General features: G+C 37.5%; 1 protein-coding gene across 1 annotated transcript in view; it reads right to left on the bottom strand.

Annotated features, from left to right (window-relative positions):
* The window catches only part of LOC128659698 (zinc finger protein 783), a 72,033-nt gene that overhangs the window by 17,016 nt on the left and 35,156 nt on the right, over positions 1–19,861 (bottom strand). Inside the window, exon 3 of the mRNA XM_053713269.1 lies at positions 3,525–3,626. Within this exon, the coding sequence (XP_053569244.1) occupies positions 3,525–3,626 (102 nt within the window). The remainder of the gene's footprint in view (positions 1–3,524; positions 3,627–19,861) is intronic.

Below are 19,861 nucleotides of genomic sequence, written 5' to 3'. Positions count from 1 at the left end.
ATTCACTCAGTACCTCAGCAAATGAAAACGATTTTACATTCCAGCAAAAACGTTAAACATAATTTCTAGTTATTAAACAGCTTTATGTACTTCTTACAGTGTAATTCTAGTGAAGTACCATTCTTCCAGAATACTGAAGTGTAAAGTATACATACATGACATTATATCGGTATGGCAGGATTTTCTCATCAATTCCATTGTCAGAAAATAAAAGCTGCTACATACCTCTATGCAGATTCATCTGCCCGCTGTCCCCTGATCTGAAGTTTACCTCTCCTCAGATGGCCGAGAAACAGCAATATGATCTTAACTACTCCGGCTAAAATCATAGCAAAAACTCTGGTAGATTCTTCTTCAAACTCTGCCAGAGAGGTAATAACACACTCCGGTGCTATTTTAAAATAACAAACTTTTGATTGAAGATATAAAACTAAGTATAATCACCATAGTCCTCTCACACATCCTATCTAGTCGTTGGGTGCAAGAGAATGACTGGGAGTGACGTAGAGGGGAGGAGCTATATGCAGCTCTGCTGGGTGAATCCTCTTGCACTTCCTGTAGGGGAGCAGTTAATATCCCAGAAGTAATGATGACCCGTGGACTGATCACACTTAACAGAAGAAATATATTTATTTTTATTGGGATTGCAAAAGTTGAATAATTAATTGTTGCAGAGAAACCCCAAAAAAATCGCTGGAAGGTAAAGAAAGAGATACGTGTATAATCAGAGTACAAATCAAACCGGAATAAAACCAGCGCTGAATCCGTGGGAACCCATCCGACCGTGGAGAGGATCTGACAACCTGAGAACACTACAGAAGTTCCTAACGTATAATCAGAAGGCAAGGTAATAAAGATCTGTTTAGGCCGGATAGGGGCGAGAATAAGTGGTGGAGGAAAACATTATTTGGGAAGTTGACATAATGAGACTTTCTTGTTACCATAATCTCAGCCTGACACGTCAAGTGGAAACAATTGACTTTAAATTTGATTTGCAACAGTTTACACATATATATTGGAAACAAATTACTATATGCATATACAAGGTAACCGCTTCAACTTTTGAATTCCTTGTAACGATAATCCAAGGATATTACTGGCCAGTAAAAAAACACGTGACTATTGGAGAAGCTACGTAATAGATGGTCATTCACTGCTGTTAATGTGTCTAACCGTTTGGTTTTTAGTTTTGCTAAGAGTGCGCACTCAATTGTTATTTTATGATATTGTTTTATGTTATGTTTTTTAAATTATATTGAAGTTGATAATAAATTAGAATTGATGATTACTAACGGAGTTATTTACACACAGGACTGAGAGATATAAGTAGCCACGATCTCTTATTATTGTGAAGTATTAGTATAAATTAATTGGGATTTTTTTTATCAGTCATAATATTGGATAGATATTAGATTATTCACCAGCTCTATTCTCTAATTTTATACTGGTTTTTAAATGTCTTTAGCCTTTAGATAGAGCGCTTCTCATATTTTCTATTAACTCTTAATGTAATACTACTTGTTCACTCAGTAAAAGCAGCTGCTCCTCGCGGCTAATAGGGAGGAACAGGGTAACAGCTGCGCAATACGATTCAAATAGACCAACTTTCAAATAGGGACTTTTCGCATTATATAGTGCAGGAGAGTCAACTTATGTCTTCCATACACTTGAAAGATATCCACTAGCATCTCCCTATCCACAGAGAACGTGCCACTTCTAAGGCTGATTTTGGTAAGAAAGTTCAGCAGGCTGCAGTGCCTGTTTAGAGTCTTTACCCCGCTTAAAGGGACATTGTACACTAGATTTTTATTTGCATAAATGTGTTGTAGATAATACATTTATATAGCCCATCTGGGAGTGTTTTTGTAACAATGTAAAGTTCAGCTTTTTTTTTTTTTTAAATAACATTGTGCTGATTTTTAGATTCCTAACCAAGCCCCAAAGTATCAGATGTATACTCAAGTCTAAAGATTCCTATTTGCGTAATGGGTCTTTTCATATGCAGGGGAGGGGGGGAATGTGTCTGCTCTTCTTGATTTCACAGCCTCTTTCACTCGGTGTCTCAGGCTAACCTCATCAACAGTGCAAAACTGGGAGCTTCTAAGTAAGTTTTTAAAAGCTTTAATAATTGATTTTTAGATCAGTACCTGTGCATATTTTTCTGTTTAGTAGTGTCTATTACATGCAGTTATATGACAATTGATGTATACTGTCCCTTTAACTGTTTTTCCTACCCTATTTCATGGTAGTCTCAGACTTCACAGCTTGGCTATAGGATTCCACATGTGATGACTCTTGCAAGATCTTATGAAAGAAAAAATGTATGCTTACCTGATAAGTTAATTTATTTTATAATGGTCAGAGTCCATGATACCTGCCCTTGTTTTTTACAACAGTTGGGGGCAGAACCCGTTTGCACTTCTTTTACCCTGTTTTTCCTTTCTTTTTATTTCCTTTCCATTGGCCATATGTATGACTAAGGAATCATGGGAAAGAAAAAGGGATAAAATCTCTGTTGTGGGGGTGTTTTTCCTCTTACTGTAGGACTGAACTTTAATTCCGCATGTTATGGCTCGTGGAATCTCACCATCATAAAAGAAATTAATTTATCAGGTAAGCATAAATAGTTTTTTTCTAGACTTAGGCAGGTAAGTGAATTTAAGGAATACTTAGAATGATGTTACATACAGGATGGTCACCTAGAGGGGTGTTTAGAAAAGTGAACACAAAGAAGAAGACATACATAGGAGCTGAAAAAGACATACTGTATTATAAAACCAGATAGGTGCTGAAGAAGACATACTATATGATACACCAGATAGGTGCTGAAGTAGACATACAGTATTATAAAACCAGATAGGTGCTGAAGTAGACATACTATATGATACACCAGATAGGTGCTGAAGAAGACAAACTCTATGATAAACCAGATAGGTGCTGAAGAAGACATACTGTATGATAAACCAGATAGGTGCTGAAGTAGACATACTGTATGATACCCCAGATAGGTGTCGAAGTAGACATACTGTATGATAAACCAGATAGGTGCTGAAGAAGACATACTGTATGATAAACCACATAGGTGCCGAAGTAGACATACTGTATGATAAAACCAGATAGGTGCTGAAGTAGACATACTATATGATACACCAGATAGGAGCTGAAAAAGACATACTGTATTATAAAACCAGATAGGTGCTGAAGTAGACATACTATATGATACACCAGATAGGTGCTGAAGTAGACATATTGTATTATAAAACCAGATAGGTGCTGAAGTAGACATACTGTATGATACACCAGATAGGTGCTGAAGAAGACATAATGTATGATAAACCAGATAGGTGCTGAAGAAGACATACTGTATAATAAACCAGATAGGAGCTGAAGAAGACATACTGTATGATACACCAGATAGGTGCTGAAGTAGACATACTGTATTATAAAACCAGATAGGTGCTGATGAATACATACTGTATGATAAACCAGATAGGTGCTGAAGTAGACAAATGCTCTCCACCTACCTGCACGGGTGGCATTTGCTGCTTGTAGTTGCTGTGACGTCTCGTGGATCCTGATACAGGGCTCAACTCCTCTCTCTATCCTGGATACAATCTCTGGTTGCTCTGAAGGAATAAAAATGGTCAGACTGTAAAATGATTAACCATCTGCTATCTTCTACTGCTTCACTAACACCTTACTAGACTGCAGCCTTATTACACTACAGACTCCTGACACCCCTACTCCCAAAATCACATATTTATTAACTGCAGTTTCCCAGACTAGAGCTCAATCGAAACTGCCCCTCACACTACCCCCCCCCCCCAAAGAAGGCTGCAGCATTTAAAGTGTCCCTCACACTACACCCTCCCAACCAAGGTTGCAGCATCTGAACAGCTTTGACAACAAGAGTCCCCTGATCTGCCTCCCAACCAGAGCCCCGCCCCCTAAACTCCCAATCATAGTGTTCGCTTATTACATTGCTCCCTATTCACAGTTTAAGTCCCAAAAACCACAGTCTCACCAATTACAGACTTACTAAATGGACAACAGGACAACTATATTGTCGCCCATGACACATACCCCCGGCTTATGTGCAGCCAAATTAGCCTTATGTGGGGAAACCACTAGCCTCTTCCACAATTATCACATGGACATTTACTGGTAATATTACACACACAGTATGGGTAGGTTTATCACCTTTTATGTCGCACTGTGAATGGGAGCCAGGAGGTCCTGCCATGGTGAGAGTGATGCCTATGCTACCAAATGACAAAGTGGTCAGAGTGGTAAACCCCAAAACCAGCTGCTTATTAGATGATTATCTGCTGCAGGTAACCCTATACACAACCCTTCACCACAATAAACACTATATGGAATACCTCACCTCCTCAATTTATCCTATACGGTCTAGACTCTAAACTAACCCATCTCAATTAACCCCATAACCTCCAGACCCCCAAATGTAGTTAACTTTAACCACAATACCACAGTGAAATCCACTCCACCAAAATAAACCAGTACTAGGATTCCACTGTATAAACCCTATGCATATATATCCATAGAATACTTCTACATGACCCACCCAGTGCAGCACCCTCTATCTGCAACGGGCCACATAAGAGGGCATTGTGTGTGCTAGAGGAATCATAAGATGGGGTTATTGCCGTGGGGGTCTGAGGTCTAGAGGGATAATGTGTTGGATGCAGAAGACAAGTCCTACAAAGAAAGAAAAAAGGTGGGAACTCACAAAGACTTCCATCCCCCTCACAAACTAATATTGTTTTATACACACTCACACAAACATACACACTGTATTTATAAGTATATACTCTGGTTAATGAAAACAAATTAAAACCAATGAAGGGCTGAATGGTTGCCTTTGGATTCGAGGATGGACACCCCCATGGTTACATTTTTACAGACAGGGTTGAAATTTTTATTTGTAATTTAGGATTCAGCTGATACTGAATACTGATAAGCCAGACACACACTTTTTTAGAACACATGAAAAGCATTTGTATAAACATGTTGTTAAATAATCCAAAAAGCTAAGAGCCTTAGTCAAATTTTAGGAGATGTTATTCCCTGGCTCTCAGGATGCGTAAGGCATCTGATATCATGATCTTGATAAGGTTTGTGTGTGCACTCACTCTGCAGTAAAAACAATGATAGAAACATTAAATTTGAACCAAAAAGGCCCATCAAGTCTACGCATATTACATGTTACTTTTACCTTAGGATAGCCTTATGCATGTCCCATCAAGCCTACACATATTACATGTTACTTATTACTTAGTATAGCCTTATGTATGTCCAATCAAGTCTACGCATATTACATGTTACTTTTACCTTAGGATAGCCTTATGCATGCCCCATCAAGTCTACACATATTACACGTTACTTTTACCTTAGGATAGCCTTATGCATGTCCCATCAAGTCTACACATATTACATGTTACTTATTACTTAGTATAGCCTTATGTATGTCCCATCAGTTCTACACATATTACATGTTACTTTTACCTTAGGATAGCCTTATGCATGTCCCATCAAGTCTACACATATTACATGTTACTTATTACTTAGTATAGCCTTATGCATGTCCTATCAAGTCTACCCATATTACATGTTACTTTTACCTTAGGATAGCCTTATGCATGTCCCATCAGTTCTACACATATTACATGTTACTGTTTCCTTAGGATAGCCTTATGCATGTCCCATCAAGTGTACACATATTACATGTTACTTACTACTTAGGATAGCCTTATGCATGTCCCATCAATTCTACACATATTACATGTTACTGTTTCCTTAGGATAGCCTTATGCATGTCCCATCAAGTCTACCCATATTACATGTTACTGTTTCCTTAGGATAGCCTTATGCATGTCCCATCAAGTCTACCCATATTACATGTTACTTTTACCTTAGGATTTCCTTATGCATGTCCCATCAAGTCTTCATATATTACATGTTACTTATTACTTAGTATAGCCTTATGCATGTCCCATCAAGTCTACACATATTACTGTTACTTATTACTTAGTATAGCCTTATGCATGTCCCATCAAGTCTACACATATTACATGTTACTTATTACTTAGTATAGCCTTATGCATGTCCCATCAAGTCTACACATATTACATGTTACTTATTACTTAGTATAACCTTATGCATGTCCCATCAAGTCTACACATATTACATGTTACTTATTACTTAGTATAGCCTTATGTATGTCCCATCAAGTCTACACATATTACTGTTACTTATTACTTAGTATAACCTTATGCATGTCACATCAAGTCTACACATATTACATGTTACTTATTACTTAGGATAGCCTTATGCATGTCCCATCAAGTCTACACATATTACATGTTACTTATTACTTAGTATAACCTTATGCATGTCCCATCAAGTCTATACATTACACATTACTTTTACCTTAGGATAGCCTTATGCATGTCCCATCAAGTCTACACATATTACTTGTTACTTTTACCTTAGGATAGCCTTATGAATGTCCCATCAAGTCTACCCATATTACAGTTTCCTTAGGATAACCTTATGCATGTTCCATCAGTTCTACACATATTACATGTTACTTTTACCTTAGGATAGCCTTATGCATGTCCCATCAAGTCTACACATATTACATGTTACTGTTTCCTTAGGATAACCTTATGCATGTCCCATCAGTTCTACACATATTACATGTTACTTTTTACTTAGTATAACCTTATGCATGTCCCATCAAGTCTACACATATTACATGTTACTTATTACTTAGTATAGCCTTATGCATGTCCCATCAAGTCTACCCATATTACATGTTACTTTTACCTTAGGATAGCCTTATGCATGTCCCATCAGTTCTACACATATTACATGTTACTGTTTCCTTAGGATAGCCTTATGCATGTCCCATCAAGTGTACACATATTACATGTTACTTATTACTTAGGATAGCCTTATGCATGTCCCATCAATTCTACACATATTACATGTTACTGTTTCCTTAGGATAGCCTTATGCATGTCCCATCAAGTCTACCCATATTACATGTTACTGTTTCCTTAGGATAGCCTTATGCATGTCCCATCAAGTCTACCCATATTACATGTTACTTTTACCTTAGGATTTCCTTATGCATGTCCCATCAAGTCTTCATATATTACATGTTACTTATTACTTAGTATAGCCTTATGCATGTCCCATCAAGTCTACACATATTACATGTTACTTATTACTTAGTATAACCTTATGCATGTCCCATCAAGTCTACACATATTACATGTTACTTATTACTTAGTATAACCTTATGTATGTCCCATCAAGTCTACACATATTACTGTTACTTATTACTTAGTATAGCCTTATGCATGTCACATCAAGTCTACACATATTACATGTTACTTAATACTTAGTATAGCCTTATGCATGTCCCATCAAGTCTACACATATTACATGTTACTTATTACTTAGTATAGCCTTATGCATGTCACATCAAGTCTACACATATTACATGTTACTTATTACTTAGGATAGCCTTATGCATGTCCCATCAAGTCTACACATATTACATGTTACTTATTACTTAGTATAACCTTATGCATGTCACATCAAGTCTACACATATTACATGTTACTTATTACGTAGGATAGCCTTATGCATGTCCCATCAAGTCTACACATATTACATGTTACTTATTACTTAGTATAACCTTATGCATGTCCCATCAAGTCTACACATATTACTGTTACTTATTACTTAGTATAACCGTATGCATGTCACATCAAGTCTACACATATTACTGTTACTTATTACTTAGTATAACCGTATGCATGTCACATCAAGTCTACACATATTACATGTTACTTATTACTTAGTATAGCCTTATGTATGTCCCATCAAGTCTACACATATTACATGTTACTTTTACCTTAGGATAGCCTTATGCATGTCCCATCAGTTCTACACATATTACATGTTACTGTTTCCTTAGGATAGCCTTATGCATGTCCCATCAAGTCTACACATATTACATGTTACTTATTACTTAGTATAACCTTATGCATGTCCCATCAAGTCTACACATATTACATGTTACTTATTACTTAGTATAGCCTTATGTATGTACCATCAAGTCTACACATATTACATGTTACTTTTACCTTAGGATAGCCTTATGCATGTCCCATCAGTTCTACACATATTACATGTTACTTATTACTTAGTATAGCCTTATGTATGTCCCATCAAGTCTACACATATTACATGTTACTTATTACTTAGTATAGCCTTATGCATGTTCCATCAGTTCTACACATATTACATGTTACTGTTTCCTTAGGATAGCCTTATGCATGTCCCATCAATTCTACACATATTACATGTTACTGTTTCCTTAGGATAGCCTTATGCATGTCCCATCAGTTCTACACATATTACATGTTACTGTTTCCTTAGGATAGCCTTATGCATGTCCCATCAATTCTACACATATTACATGTTACTCTTTCCTTAGGATAGCCTTATGCATGTCCCATCAAGTCTACACATATTACATGTTACTTATTACTTAGGATAACCTTATGCATGTCCCATCAAGACTACCCATATTACATGTTACTGTTTCCTTAGTATAGCCTTATGCATGTCCCATCAAGTCTACCCATATTACATGTTACTTTTTCCTTAGGATAGCCTTATGCATGTCCCATCAAGTCCACACATATTACATGTTACTTATTACTTATTATAGCCTTATGCATGTCCCATCAAGTCTACACATATTACATGTTACTTACTACTTAGTATAACCTTATGCATGTCCCATCAAGTCTACCCATATTACACGTTACTGTTTCCTTAGTATAACCTTATGCATGTCCCATCAAGTCTACCCATATTACATGTTACTGTTTCCTTAGGATAGCCTTATGTATGTCCCATCAAGTCTACACATATTACAGGTTACTTTTTCCTTAGGATAACCTTATGCATGTCCCATCAAGTCTACACATATTACATGTTACTTATTACTTAGTATAGCCTTATGTATGTCCCATCAGTTCTACACATGTCCTATCAAGTCTACACATATTACACGTTACTGTTTCCTTAGTATAACATTATGCATGTCCCATCAAGTCTACACATATTACATGTTACTGTTTCCTTAGGATAGCCTTATGTATGTCCCATCAAGTCTACCCATATTACATGTTACTTTTACCTTAGGGTAGCCTTATGCATGTCCCATCAAGTCTACACATATTACACGTTACTGTTTCCTTAGTATAACCTTATGCATGTCCCATCAAGTCTACCCATATTACATGTTACTGTTTCCTTAGGATAGCCTTATGTATGTCCCATCAAGTCTACACATATTACAGGTTACTTTTTCCTTAGGATAACCTTATGCATGTCCCATCAAGTCTACACATATTACATGTTACTTATTACTTAGTATAGCCTTATGTATGTCCCATCAGTTCTACACATATTACATGTTACTGTTTCCTTAGGATAGCCTTATGTATGTCCCATCAAGTCTACCCATATTACATGTTACTTTTACCTTAGTATAGCCTTATGCATGTCCCATCAAGTCTACCCATATTACACGTTACGTTTACCTTAGTATAGCCTTATGCATGTCCCATCAAGTCTACCCATATTACATGTTACTTTTACCTTAGGATAGCCTTATGCATGTCCCATCAAGTCTACACATATTACACGTTACTTTTTCCTTAGGATAACCTTATGCATGTCCCATCAAGTCTACGCATATTACATGTTACTGTTTCCTTAGGATAGCCTTATGCATGTCCCATCAAGTCAACCCATATAACATGTTACTTATTACTTAGTATAGCCTTATGCATGTCCCATCAAGTCTACCCATATTACACGTTACTTTTACCTTAGGATAGCCTTATGTATGTCCCATCAAGTCTACACATATTACACGTTACTTTTTCCTTAGGATAGCCTTATGCATGTCCCATCAAGTCTACCCATATTACATGTTACTGTTTCCTTAGGATAGCCTTATGCATGTCCCATCAAGTCTACCCATATTACACGTTACTGTTTCCTTAGGATAGCCTTATGCATGTCCCATCAAGTCTATACATATTACATGTTACTTTTACCTTAGTATAGCCTTATGCATGTCCCATCAAGTCTACCCATATTACACGTTACTTATTACTTAGTATAGCCTTATGTATGTCCCATCAGTTCTACACATATTACATGTTACTGTTTCCTTAGGATAGCCTTATGTATGTCCCATCAAGTCTACCCATATTACATGTTACTTTTACCTTAGTATAGCCTTATGCATGTCCCATCAAGTCTACCCATATTACACGTTACGTTTACCTTAGTATAGCCTTATGCATGTCCCATCAAGTCTACCCATATTACATGTTACTTTTACCTTAGGATAGCCTTATGCATGTCCCATCAAGTCTACCCATATTACATGTTACTTTTACCTTAGTATAGCCTTATGCATGTCCCATCAAGTCTACACATATTACACGTTACTTTTTCCTTAGGATAACCTTATGCATGTCCCATCAAGTCTACGCATATTACATGTTACTGTTTCCTTAGGATAGCCTTATGCATGTCCCATCAAGTCAACCCATATAACATGTTACTTATTACTTAGTATAGCCTTATGCATGTCCCATCAAGTCTACCCATATTACACGTTACTTTTACCTTAGGATAGCCTTATGTATGTCCCATCAAGTCTACACATATTACACGTTACTTTTTCCTTAGGATAGCCTTATGCATGTCCCATCAAGTCTACCCATATTACATGTTACTGTTTCCTTAGGATAGCCTTATGCATGTCCCATCAAGTCTACCCATATTACATGTTACTGTTTCCTTAGGATAGCCTTATGCATGTCCCATCAAGTCTACCCATATTACACGTTACTGTTTCCTTAGGATAGCCTTATGCATGTCCCATCAAGTCTATACATATTACATGTTACTTTTACCTTAGTATAGCCTTATGCATGTCCCATCAAGTCTACCCATATTACACGTTACTTTTACCTTAGGATAGCCTTATGCATGTCCCATCAAGTCTACCCATATTACACGTTACTGTTTCCTTAGGATAGCCTTATGCATGTCCCATCAAGTCTATACATATTACATGTTACTTTTACCTTAGTATAGCCTTATGCATGTCCCATCAAGTCTACCCATATTACACGTTACTTTTACCTTAGGATAGCCTTATGCATGTCCCATCAAGTCTACCCATATTACACGTTACTTTTACCTTAGGATAGCCTTATGCATGTCCCATCAAGTCTACCCATATTACATGTTACTGTTTCCTTAGGATAGCCTTATGCATGTCCTATCAAGTCTACCCATATTACACGTTACTGTTTCCTTAGGATAGCCTTATGCATGTCCCATCAAGTCTATACATATTACATGTTACTTTTACCTTAGTATAGCCTTATGCATGTCCCATCAAGTCTACCCATATTACACGTTACTTTTACCTTAGGATAGCCTTATGCATGTCCCATCAAGTCTACCCATATTACACGTTACTTTTACCTTAGGATAGCCTTATGCTTGTCCCATCAAGTCTACCCATATTAAACGTTACTTTTACCTTAGGATAACCTTATGCATGTCCCATCAAGTCTACGCATATTACATGTTACCGTTTCCTTAGGATAGCCTTATGCATGTCCCATCAAGTCTACACATATTACATGTTACTGTTTCCTTAGGATAACCTTATGCATGTCCCATCAAGTCTACCCATATTACAGTTACTTTTACCTTAGGATAGCCTTATGCATGTCCCATCAAGTCTACCCATATTACACGTTACTTTTACCTTAGGATAGCCTTATGCATGTCCCATCAAGTCTACCCATATTACATGTTACTGTTTCCTTAGGATAGCCTTATGCATGTCCCATCAAGTCTACCCATATTACACGTTACTGTTTCCTTAGGATAGCCTTATGTATGTCCCATCAAGTCTATACATATTACATGTTACTTTTACCTTAGTATAGCCTTATGCATGTCCCATCAAGACTACCCATATTACACGTTACTTTTACCTTAGGATAGCCTTATGCATGTCCCATCAAGTCTACCCATATTACACGTTACTGTTTCCTTAGGATAGCCTTATGCATGTCCCATCAAGTCTATACATATTACATGTTACTTTTACCTTAGTATAGCCTTATGCATGTCCCATCAAGTCTACCCATATTACACGTTACTTTTACCTTAGGATAGCCTTATGCATGTCCCATCAAGTCTACCCATATTACACGTTACTTTTACCTTAGGATAGCCTTATGCATGTCCCATCAAGTCTACCCATATTACATGTTACTGTTTCCTTAGGATAGCCTTATGCATGTCCTATCAAGTCTACCCATATTACACGTTACTGTTTCCTTAGGATAGCCTTATGCATGTCCCATCAAGTCTATACATATTACATGTTACTTTTACCTTAGTATAGCCTTATGCATGTCCCATCAAGTCTACCCATATTACACGTTACTTTTACCTTAGGATAGCCTTATGCATGTCCCATCAAGTCTACCCATATTACACGTTACTTTTACCTTAGGATAGCCTTATGCTTGTCCCATCAAGTCTACCCATATTACACGTTACTTTTACCTTAGGATAACCTTATGCATGTCCCATCAAGTCTACGCATATTACATGTTACCGTTTCCTTAGGATAGCCTTATGCATGTCCCATCAAGTCTACACATATTACATGTTACTGTTTCCTTAGGATAACCTTATGCATGTCCCATCAAGTCTACCCATATTACAGTTACTTTTACCTTAGGATAGCCTTATGCATGTCCCATCAAGTCTACCCATATTACACGTTACTTTTACCTTAGGATAGCCTTATGCATGTCCCATCAAGTCTACCCATATTACATGTTACTGTTTCCTTAGGATAGCCTTATGCATGTCCCATCAAGTCTACCCATATTACACGTTACTGTTTCCTTAGGATAGCCTTATGTATGTCCCATCAAGTCTACACATATTACAGGTTACTTTTTCCTTAGGATAACCTTATGCATGTCCCATCAAGACTACCCATATTACACGTTACTTTTACCTTAGGATAGCCTTATGCATGTCCCATCAAGTCTACGCATATTACATGTTACCGTTTCCTTAGGATAGCCTTATGCATGTCCCATGAAGTCTACGCATATTACACGTTACTTTTACCTTAGTATAGCCTTATGCATGTCCCATCAAGTCTACACATATTACATGTTACTTTTTCCTTAGGATAGCCTTATGCATGTCCCATCAAGTCTATACATATTACATGTTACTTTTACCTTAGTATAGCCTTATGCATGTCCCATCAAGTCTACCCATATTACACGTTACTTTTACCTTAGGATAGCCTTATGCATGTCCCATCAAGTCTACCCATATTACATGTTACTGTTTCCTTAGGATAGCCTTATGCATGTCCTATCAAGTCTACCCATATTACACGTTACTGTTTCCTTAGGATAGCCTTATGCATGTCCCATCAAGTCTATACATATTACATGTTACTTTTACCTTAGTATAGCCTTATGCATGTCCCATCAAGTCTACCCATATTACACGTTACTTTTACCTTAGGATAGCCTTATGCATGTCCCATCAAGTCTACCCATATTACACGTTACTTTTACCTTAGGATAGCCTTATGCTTGTCCCATCAAGTCTACCCATATTACACGTTACTTTTACCTTAGGATAACCTTATGCATGTCCCATCAAGTCTACGCATATTACATGTTACCGTTTCCTTAGGATAGCCTTATGCATGTCCCATCAAGTCTACACATATTACATGTTACTGTTTCCTTAGGATAACCTTATGCATGTCCCATCAAGTCTACCCATATTACAGTTACTTTTACCTTAGGATAGCCTTATGCATGTCCCATCAAGTCTACCCATATTACACGTTACTTTTACCTTAGGATAGCCTTATGCATGTCCCATCAAGTCTACCCATATTACATGTTACTGTTTCCTTAGGATAGCCTTATGCATGTCCCATCAAGTCTACCCATATTACACGTTACTGTTTCCTTAGGATAGCCTTATGTATGTCCCATCAAGTCTACACATATTACAGGTTACTTTTTCCTTAGGATAACCTTATGCATGTCCCATCAAGACTACCCATATTACACGTTACTTTTACCTTAGGATAGCCTTATGCATGTCCCATCAAGTCTACGCATATTACATGTTACCGTTTCCTTAGGATAGCCTTATGCATGTCCCATGAAGTCTACGCATATTACACGTTACTTTTACCTTAGTATAGCCTTATGCATGTCCCATCAAGTCTACACATATTACATGTTACTTTTTCCTTAGGATAGCCTTATGCATGTCCCCGGCATTTTTTAATTCCTTTACAGTGTTTGTGTTTACCACCTCTAATGGAAGTTTATTGCATGAATCCACCACCCTTTCTGTAAAAAAATGCTTCCTCAAATTTCTCCTGAATCTGTTACCCTCTAACTTTAGATTGTGACCCCTTGTTTTGGCATTTAATTTTTTATGGAATTTTTTTTCCAACTTCTACTTTATTAAAGGATTCCAAAACTTTCCATTTTTGGCCACAACCTCAACATCAATTTCCAATCAATAACTTGTATATTTCATCACCTACATAATTTTACAGTCCAACGATCTTTAGAAACACTATCAAATTAAATAATATTTTTTGCAGATGATGTCATTATAGCCAACCCTCTAATATGGGCCGTGCACGACCAAACCCAATTTCCAATAGCATTCCTATTTCGTGCATATCATTATGTGACAATGTCGTTACCATGCGCGCTGCGATCCGTTGACTCGCACATGCGCATATCATATCCCTGAAATCACACTTACCCATACAGTGGTATTGGAATAACGCATGCGCTTTTGAAGGTTCAAACGATTCAATCGGTTGTCATGTTCTCAATAATTACGGGTTGTTGACAATATAAGGAGTATAAGGCTTCACTACTTCTTATCTACAACCCATTTTTATTGCCGTTTAAGATGGGGACATTTAAATCACAAACTGAATAAGTGACTTATTACAAAGAGTGTGTAACAGACATATTTAAGGTTTACACCCTTTAGTTGCTGCATTTACCTTGCGGTTTGAAGTCATTGTATAACACGTAATATATTTTATACTTATTTTGTTAAGACTGTAAATATTCTAACATTGGTTACCATACAAAAAATATTTGTACAGATTTATATTTCAAAGCGTTTTAAATCCACTTATTGTGATTATTGACGTTATATATATATATATATATATGCACTCCTACTAACAAACTTCATATGCCAGGGTGCTAGGAGTGGTAAATAGAGCTAATAGACAAATCACTCTCTGGTCTTATCAAGTGTATAACACAATTTTATTACAGTGACGTTTCAGGGTATTCACCCTTTCATCAGACCAATGACATTGGTCTGATGAAAGGGTGAATACTCCGAAAACGTCACTGTAATAAAATTGTGTTATACACTTGATAAGACCAGAGAGTGATTTGTCTATTATTTATCTCTCTCTCTCTATTTATATATTATTTATTTATAAAATATTTTACCAGGAAGGATACATTGAGATTTCTCTTGTTTTCAAGTATGTCCTGGGTCCACAAAACATTGCATTGATACAAAAGGGTACAATAAAATACAAAAACAATAATAATACACAATATATGTAAAAAACATAATTTATGTAAGAACTTACCTGATAAATTCATTTCTGTCATATTGGCAAGAGTCCATGAGCTAGTGACGTATGGGATATACATTCCTACCAGGAGGGACAAAGTTTCCCAAACCTCAAAATGCCTATAAATACACCCCTCACCACACCCACAATTCAGTTTAACGAATAGCCAAGAAGTGGGGTGATAAGAAAGGAGCGAAAGCATCAAACAAGGAATTGGAATAATTGTGCTTTATACAAAAAAATCATAACCACCACAAAAAGGGTGGGCCTCATGGACTCTTGCTAATATGAAAGAAATGAATTTATCAGGTAGGTTCTTACATAAATTATGTTTTCTTTCATGTAATTGGCAAGAGTCCATGAGCTAGTGACGTATGGGATAGCAGATAGCCAAGATGTGGAACTTCCACGCAAGAGTCACTAGAGAGGGAGGGATAAAATAAAGACAGCCAATTCCGCTGAAAAAATAATCCACAACCCAAATCAAAAAGTTTTAATCTCATAATGAAAAAAACTGAAATTATAAGCAGAAGAATCAAACTGAAACAGCTGCCTGAAGTACTTTTCTACCAAAAACTGCTTCAGAAGAATAAAAAACATCAAAATGGTAGAATTTAGTAAAAGTATGCAAAGAGAATTTATGAGAAGAACACCAAGAAATGTAAGACTTCCAAACTCGGTAATAAATCTTTCTAGACACAGAATTACAAGCCTGTAACATAGTATTAATCACTGAATCAGAGAAACCTCTATGACTAAGTATTAAGCGTTCAATCTCCATACCTTCAAATTTAATGATTTGAAATCCTGATGGAAAAATGGGCCTTGAGATAGAAGGTCTGGCCTTAACGGAAGTAACCAAGGTTGGCAACTGGCCATCCGAACGAGATCCGCATACCAAAACCTGTGTGGCCATGCTGGAGCAACCAGCAGTACAAACGAACGCTCCATTAGGATTTTGGAAATCACTTTTGGAAGAAGAACTAGAGGCGGAAAGATATAAGCAGGTTGATAATTCCAAGGAAGTGACAACGCATCCACCGCTTCCGCCTGAGGATCCCTGGATCTGGACAGATACCTGGGAAGTTTCTTGTTTAGATGAGAAGCCATCAGATCTATTTCTGGAAGTCCCCAGATTTGAACAATCTGAAGATATACCTCTGGGTGAAGAGACCATTCGCCCGGATGTAACGTCTGGCGACTGAGATAATCCGCTTCCCAATTGTCTATACCTGGGATGTGAACCGCAGAAATTAGACAGGAGCTGGATTCCGCCCATACAAGTATCCGAGATACTTCTTTCATAGCCTGAGGACTGTGAGTCCCACCTTGATGATTGACATACGCCACGGTTTTGACATTGTCTGTCTGAAAACAAATAAACGATTCTCTCTTCAGAAGAGGCCAGAACTGAAGAGCTCTGAAAATCGCACTGAGTTCCAAAATGTTGATTGGTAATCTCGCCTCCTGAGATTCTCAAACCCCCTGCGCTGTCAGAGATCCCCATACAGCTCCCCAACCTGAAAGACTCCCATCTGTTGAGATCACAGTCCAGGTTGGATGAACAAAAGAGGCCCCTTGAATTAAACGATGGTGATCCAACCACCAAGTCAGAGAAGATCGAACATTGGGATTTAAGGATATTAATTGTGATATCTTTGTATAATCCCTGCACCATTGGTTCAGCATACAAAGCTGGAGAGGTCTCATGTGAAAACGAGCAAAAGGGATCGCGTCCGATGCAGCAGTCATGAGACCTAGAATTTCCATGCACAAAGCTACCGAAGGGAACGATTGAGACTGAAGGTTTCGACAAGCTGAAACCAATTTCAGACGTCTCTTTTCTGTTAGAGACAAAGTCATGGACACTGAATCTATTTGGAAACCCAAAAAGGTTACCCTTGTCTGAGGAATCAAGGAACTCTTTGGTAAATTGATCCTCCAACCATGTCTTTGAAGAAACAACACAAGTTGATTCGTATGAGATTCTGCAGAATGTAAAGACTGAGCAAGTACCAAGATATCATCCAAATAAGGAAATACCGCAATACCCTGTTCTCTGATTACAGAGAGAAGGGCACCAAGAACCTTTGAAAAGATCCTTGGAGCTGTTGCTAGGCCAAACGGAAGAGCAACAAACTGGTAATGCTTGTCTAGAAAAGAGAATCTCAGGAACTGATAGTGATCTGGATGAATTGAAATATGAAGATATGCATCATGTAAGTCTATTGTAGACATATAATGCCCTTGCTGAACAAAAGGCAGAATAGTCCTTATAGTCACCATTTTGAATGTTGGTATCCTTACATAACGATTCAATATGTTTAGATCCAGAACTGGTCTGAAGGAATTCTCCTTCTTTGGTACAATGAACAGATTTGAGTAAAACCCCAGACCCCGTTCCAGAACTGGAACTGGCACAATTACCCCAGCTGACTATGTCTGAAACACATTTCAGAAACGCCTGAGCCTTTACTGGGTTTACTGGAATGCGTGAGAGAAATTTTTTTTCTCACAGGCAGTCTTACCTTGAAACCTATTCTGTACCCTTGTGAAACAATGTTCTGAATCCAAAGACTTTGAATTGAATTGATCCAAACATCTTTGAAAAATCGTAACCTGCCCCCTACCAGCTGTGCTGGAATGAGGGCCGCACCTTCAAGCGGATTTGGGAGCTGGTTTTGACTTTCTAAAAGGCTTGGATTTATTTCAGACTGGAGAAGGTTTCCAAACGGAAACTGTTCCTTTAGGGGAAGGGTCAGGCTTCTGTTCCTTATTCTGACGAAAGGAACGAAAACGATTAGCACTTAGCAGCCCTATATTTACCTTTAGATTTTTTGTCCTGAGGCAAAAAGGCTCCCTTCCCCTCAGTAACAGTTGAAATTATTGAATCCAACTGAGAACCAAATAATTTATTACCTTGGAAAGAAAGAGGAAGCAACGTTGACTTAGAAGTCATATCTGCATTCCAAGACTTAAGCCATAAAGCTCTTCTAGCTAAAATAGCTAAAGACATATACCTGACATCAATCCTAATGATATAAAAAATGGCATCACAAACAAAGTTATTAGCATGTTGAAGAAATTTAACAATGCTATAAGCATTATGGTCTGACACTTGTTGCGCTAAAGCCTCCAACCAGAAGGTGGAAGCTGCAGCAGCATCAGCCAAAGAAATAGCAGGTCTAAGAAGATTACCTGAACATAAATAAGCCTTCCTTAGAAAGGATTCAAGCTTCCTATCTAAAGGATCCTTAAAAGAAGTACTATCTGCCGTAGGAATAGTAGTACGTTTAGCAAGAGTAGAGATAGCCCCATCAACTTTGGGGATTTTTCCCCAAAACTCTAATCTATCAGATGGCAAAGGGTACAATTTCTTAAACCTTGGAGAAGGAGTAAATGAAGTACCCAGACTATTCCATTCCCTAGAAATTACTTCTGAAATAGCATCAGGAACTGGAAAAACTTCTGGAATAACTACATGAGGTTTAAAAACTGAATTTAAACGCTTATTAGTTTTAATATCAAGAGGACTAGACTCCTCCATATCTAATGCAATCAACACTTCTTTAAGTAAAGAACGAATAAACTCCATCTTAAACAAATATGAAGATTTATCAGTGTCAATATCTGAGGCAGAATCTTCTGAACCAGATAGATCCTCATCAGAAATAGATAAGTCAGAATGATGGCGGTCATTTAAAAATTCATCTGAAATATGAGAAGTTTTAAAAGACCTTTTACGTTTACTAGAAGGAGGAATAACAGACAGAGCCTTCCGAATAGAATTAGAAACAAATTCTCTTACATTAACAGGAACATCCTGAACATTAGATGTTGAAGGAACAACAACAGGTAATGGATTATTACTAACTAGTCCTAAAGCCCGTGTACACAGGCCAATTTTTTAGGTACCGCGGTTCCAACCCTTGCTCCCTCTCTCTCCCCCCTCTCTTTTGAGTTCTCTCTCTCCCCCTTATTTTGCACTCTCCCCCCTCTTTTGCTCTCTCTCTCCCACCTCTT

The sequence above is a fragment of the Bombina bombina genome, chromosome 5 (assembly GCF_027579735.1).
Source record: "Bombina bombina isolate aBomBom1 chromosome 5, aBomBom1.pri, whole genome shotgun sequence".
NCBI lineage: Eukaryota > Metazoa > Chordata > Amphibia > Anura > Bombinatoridae > Bombina > Bombina bombina.
This window is presented reverse-complemented; position numbering and strand designations above follow the sequence as displayed.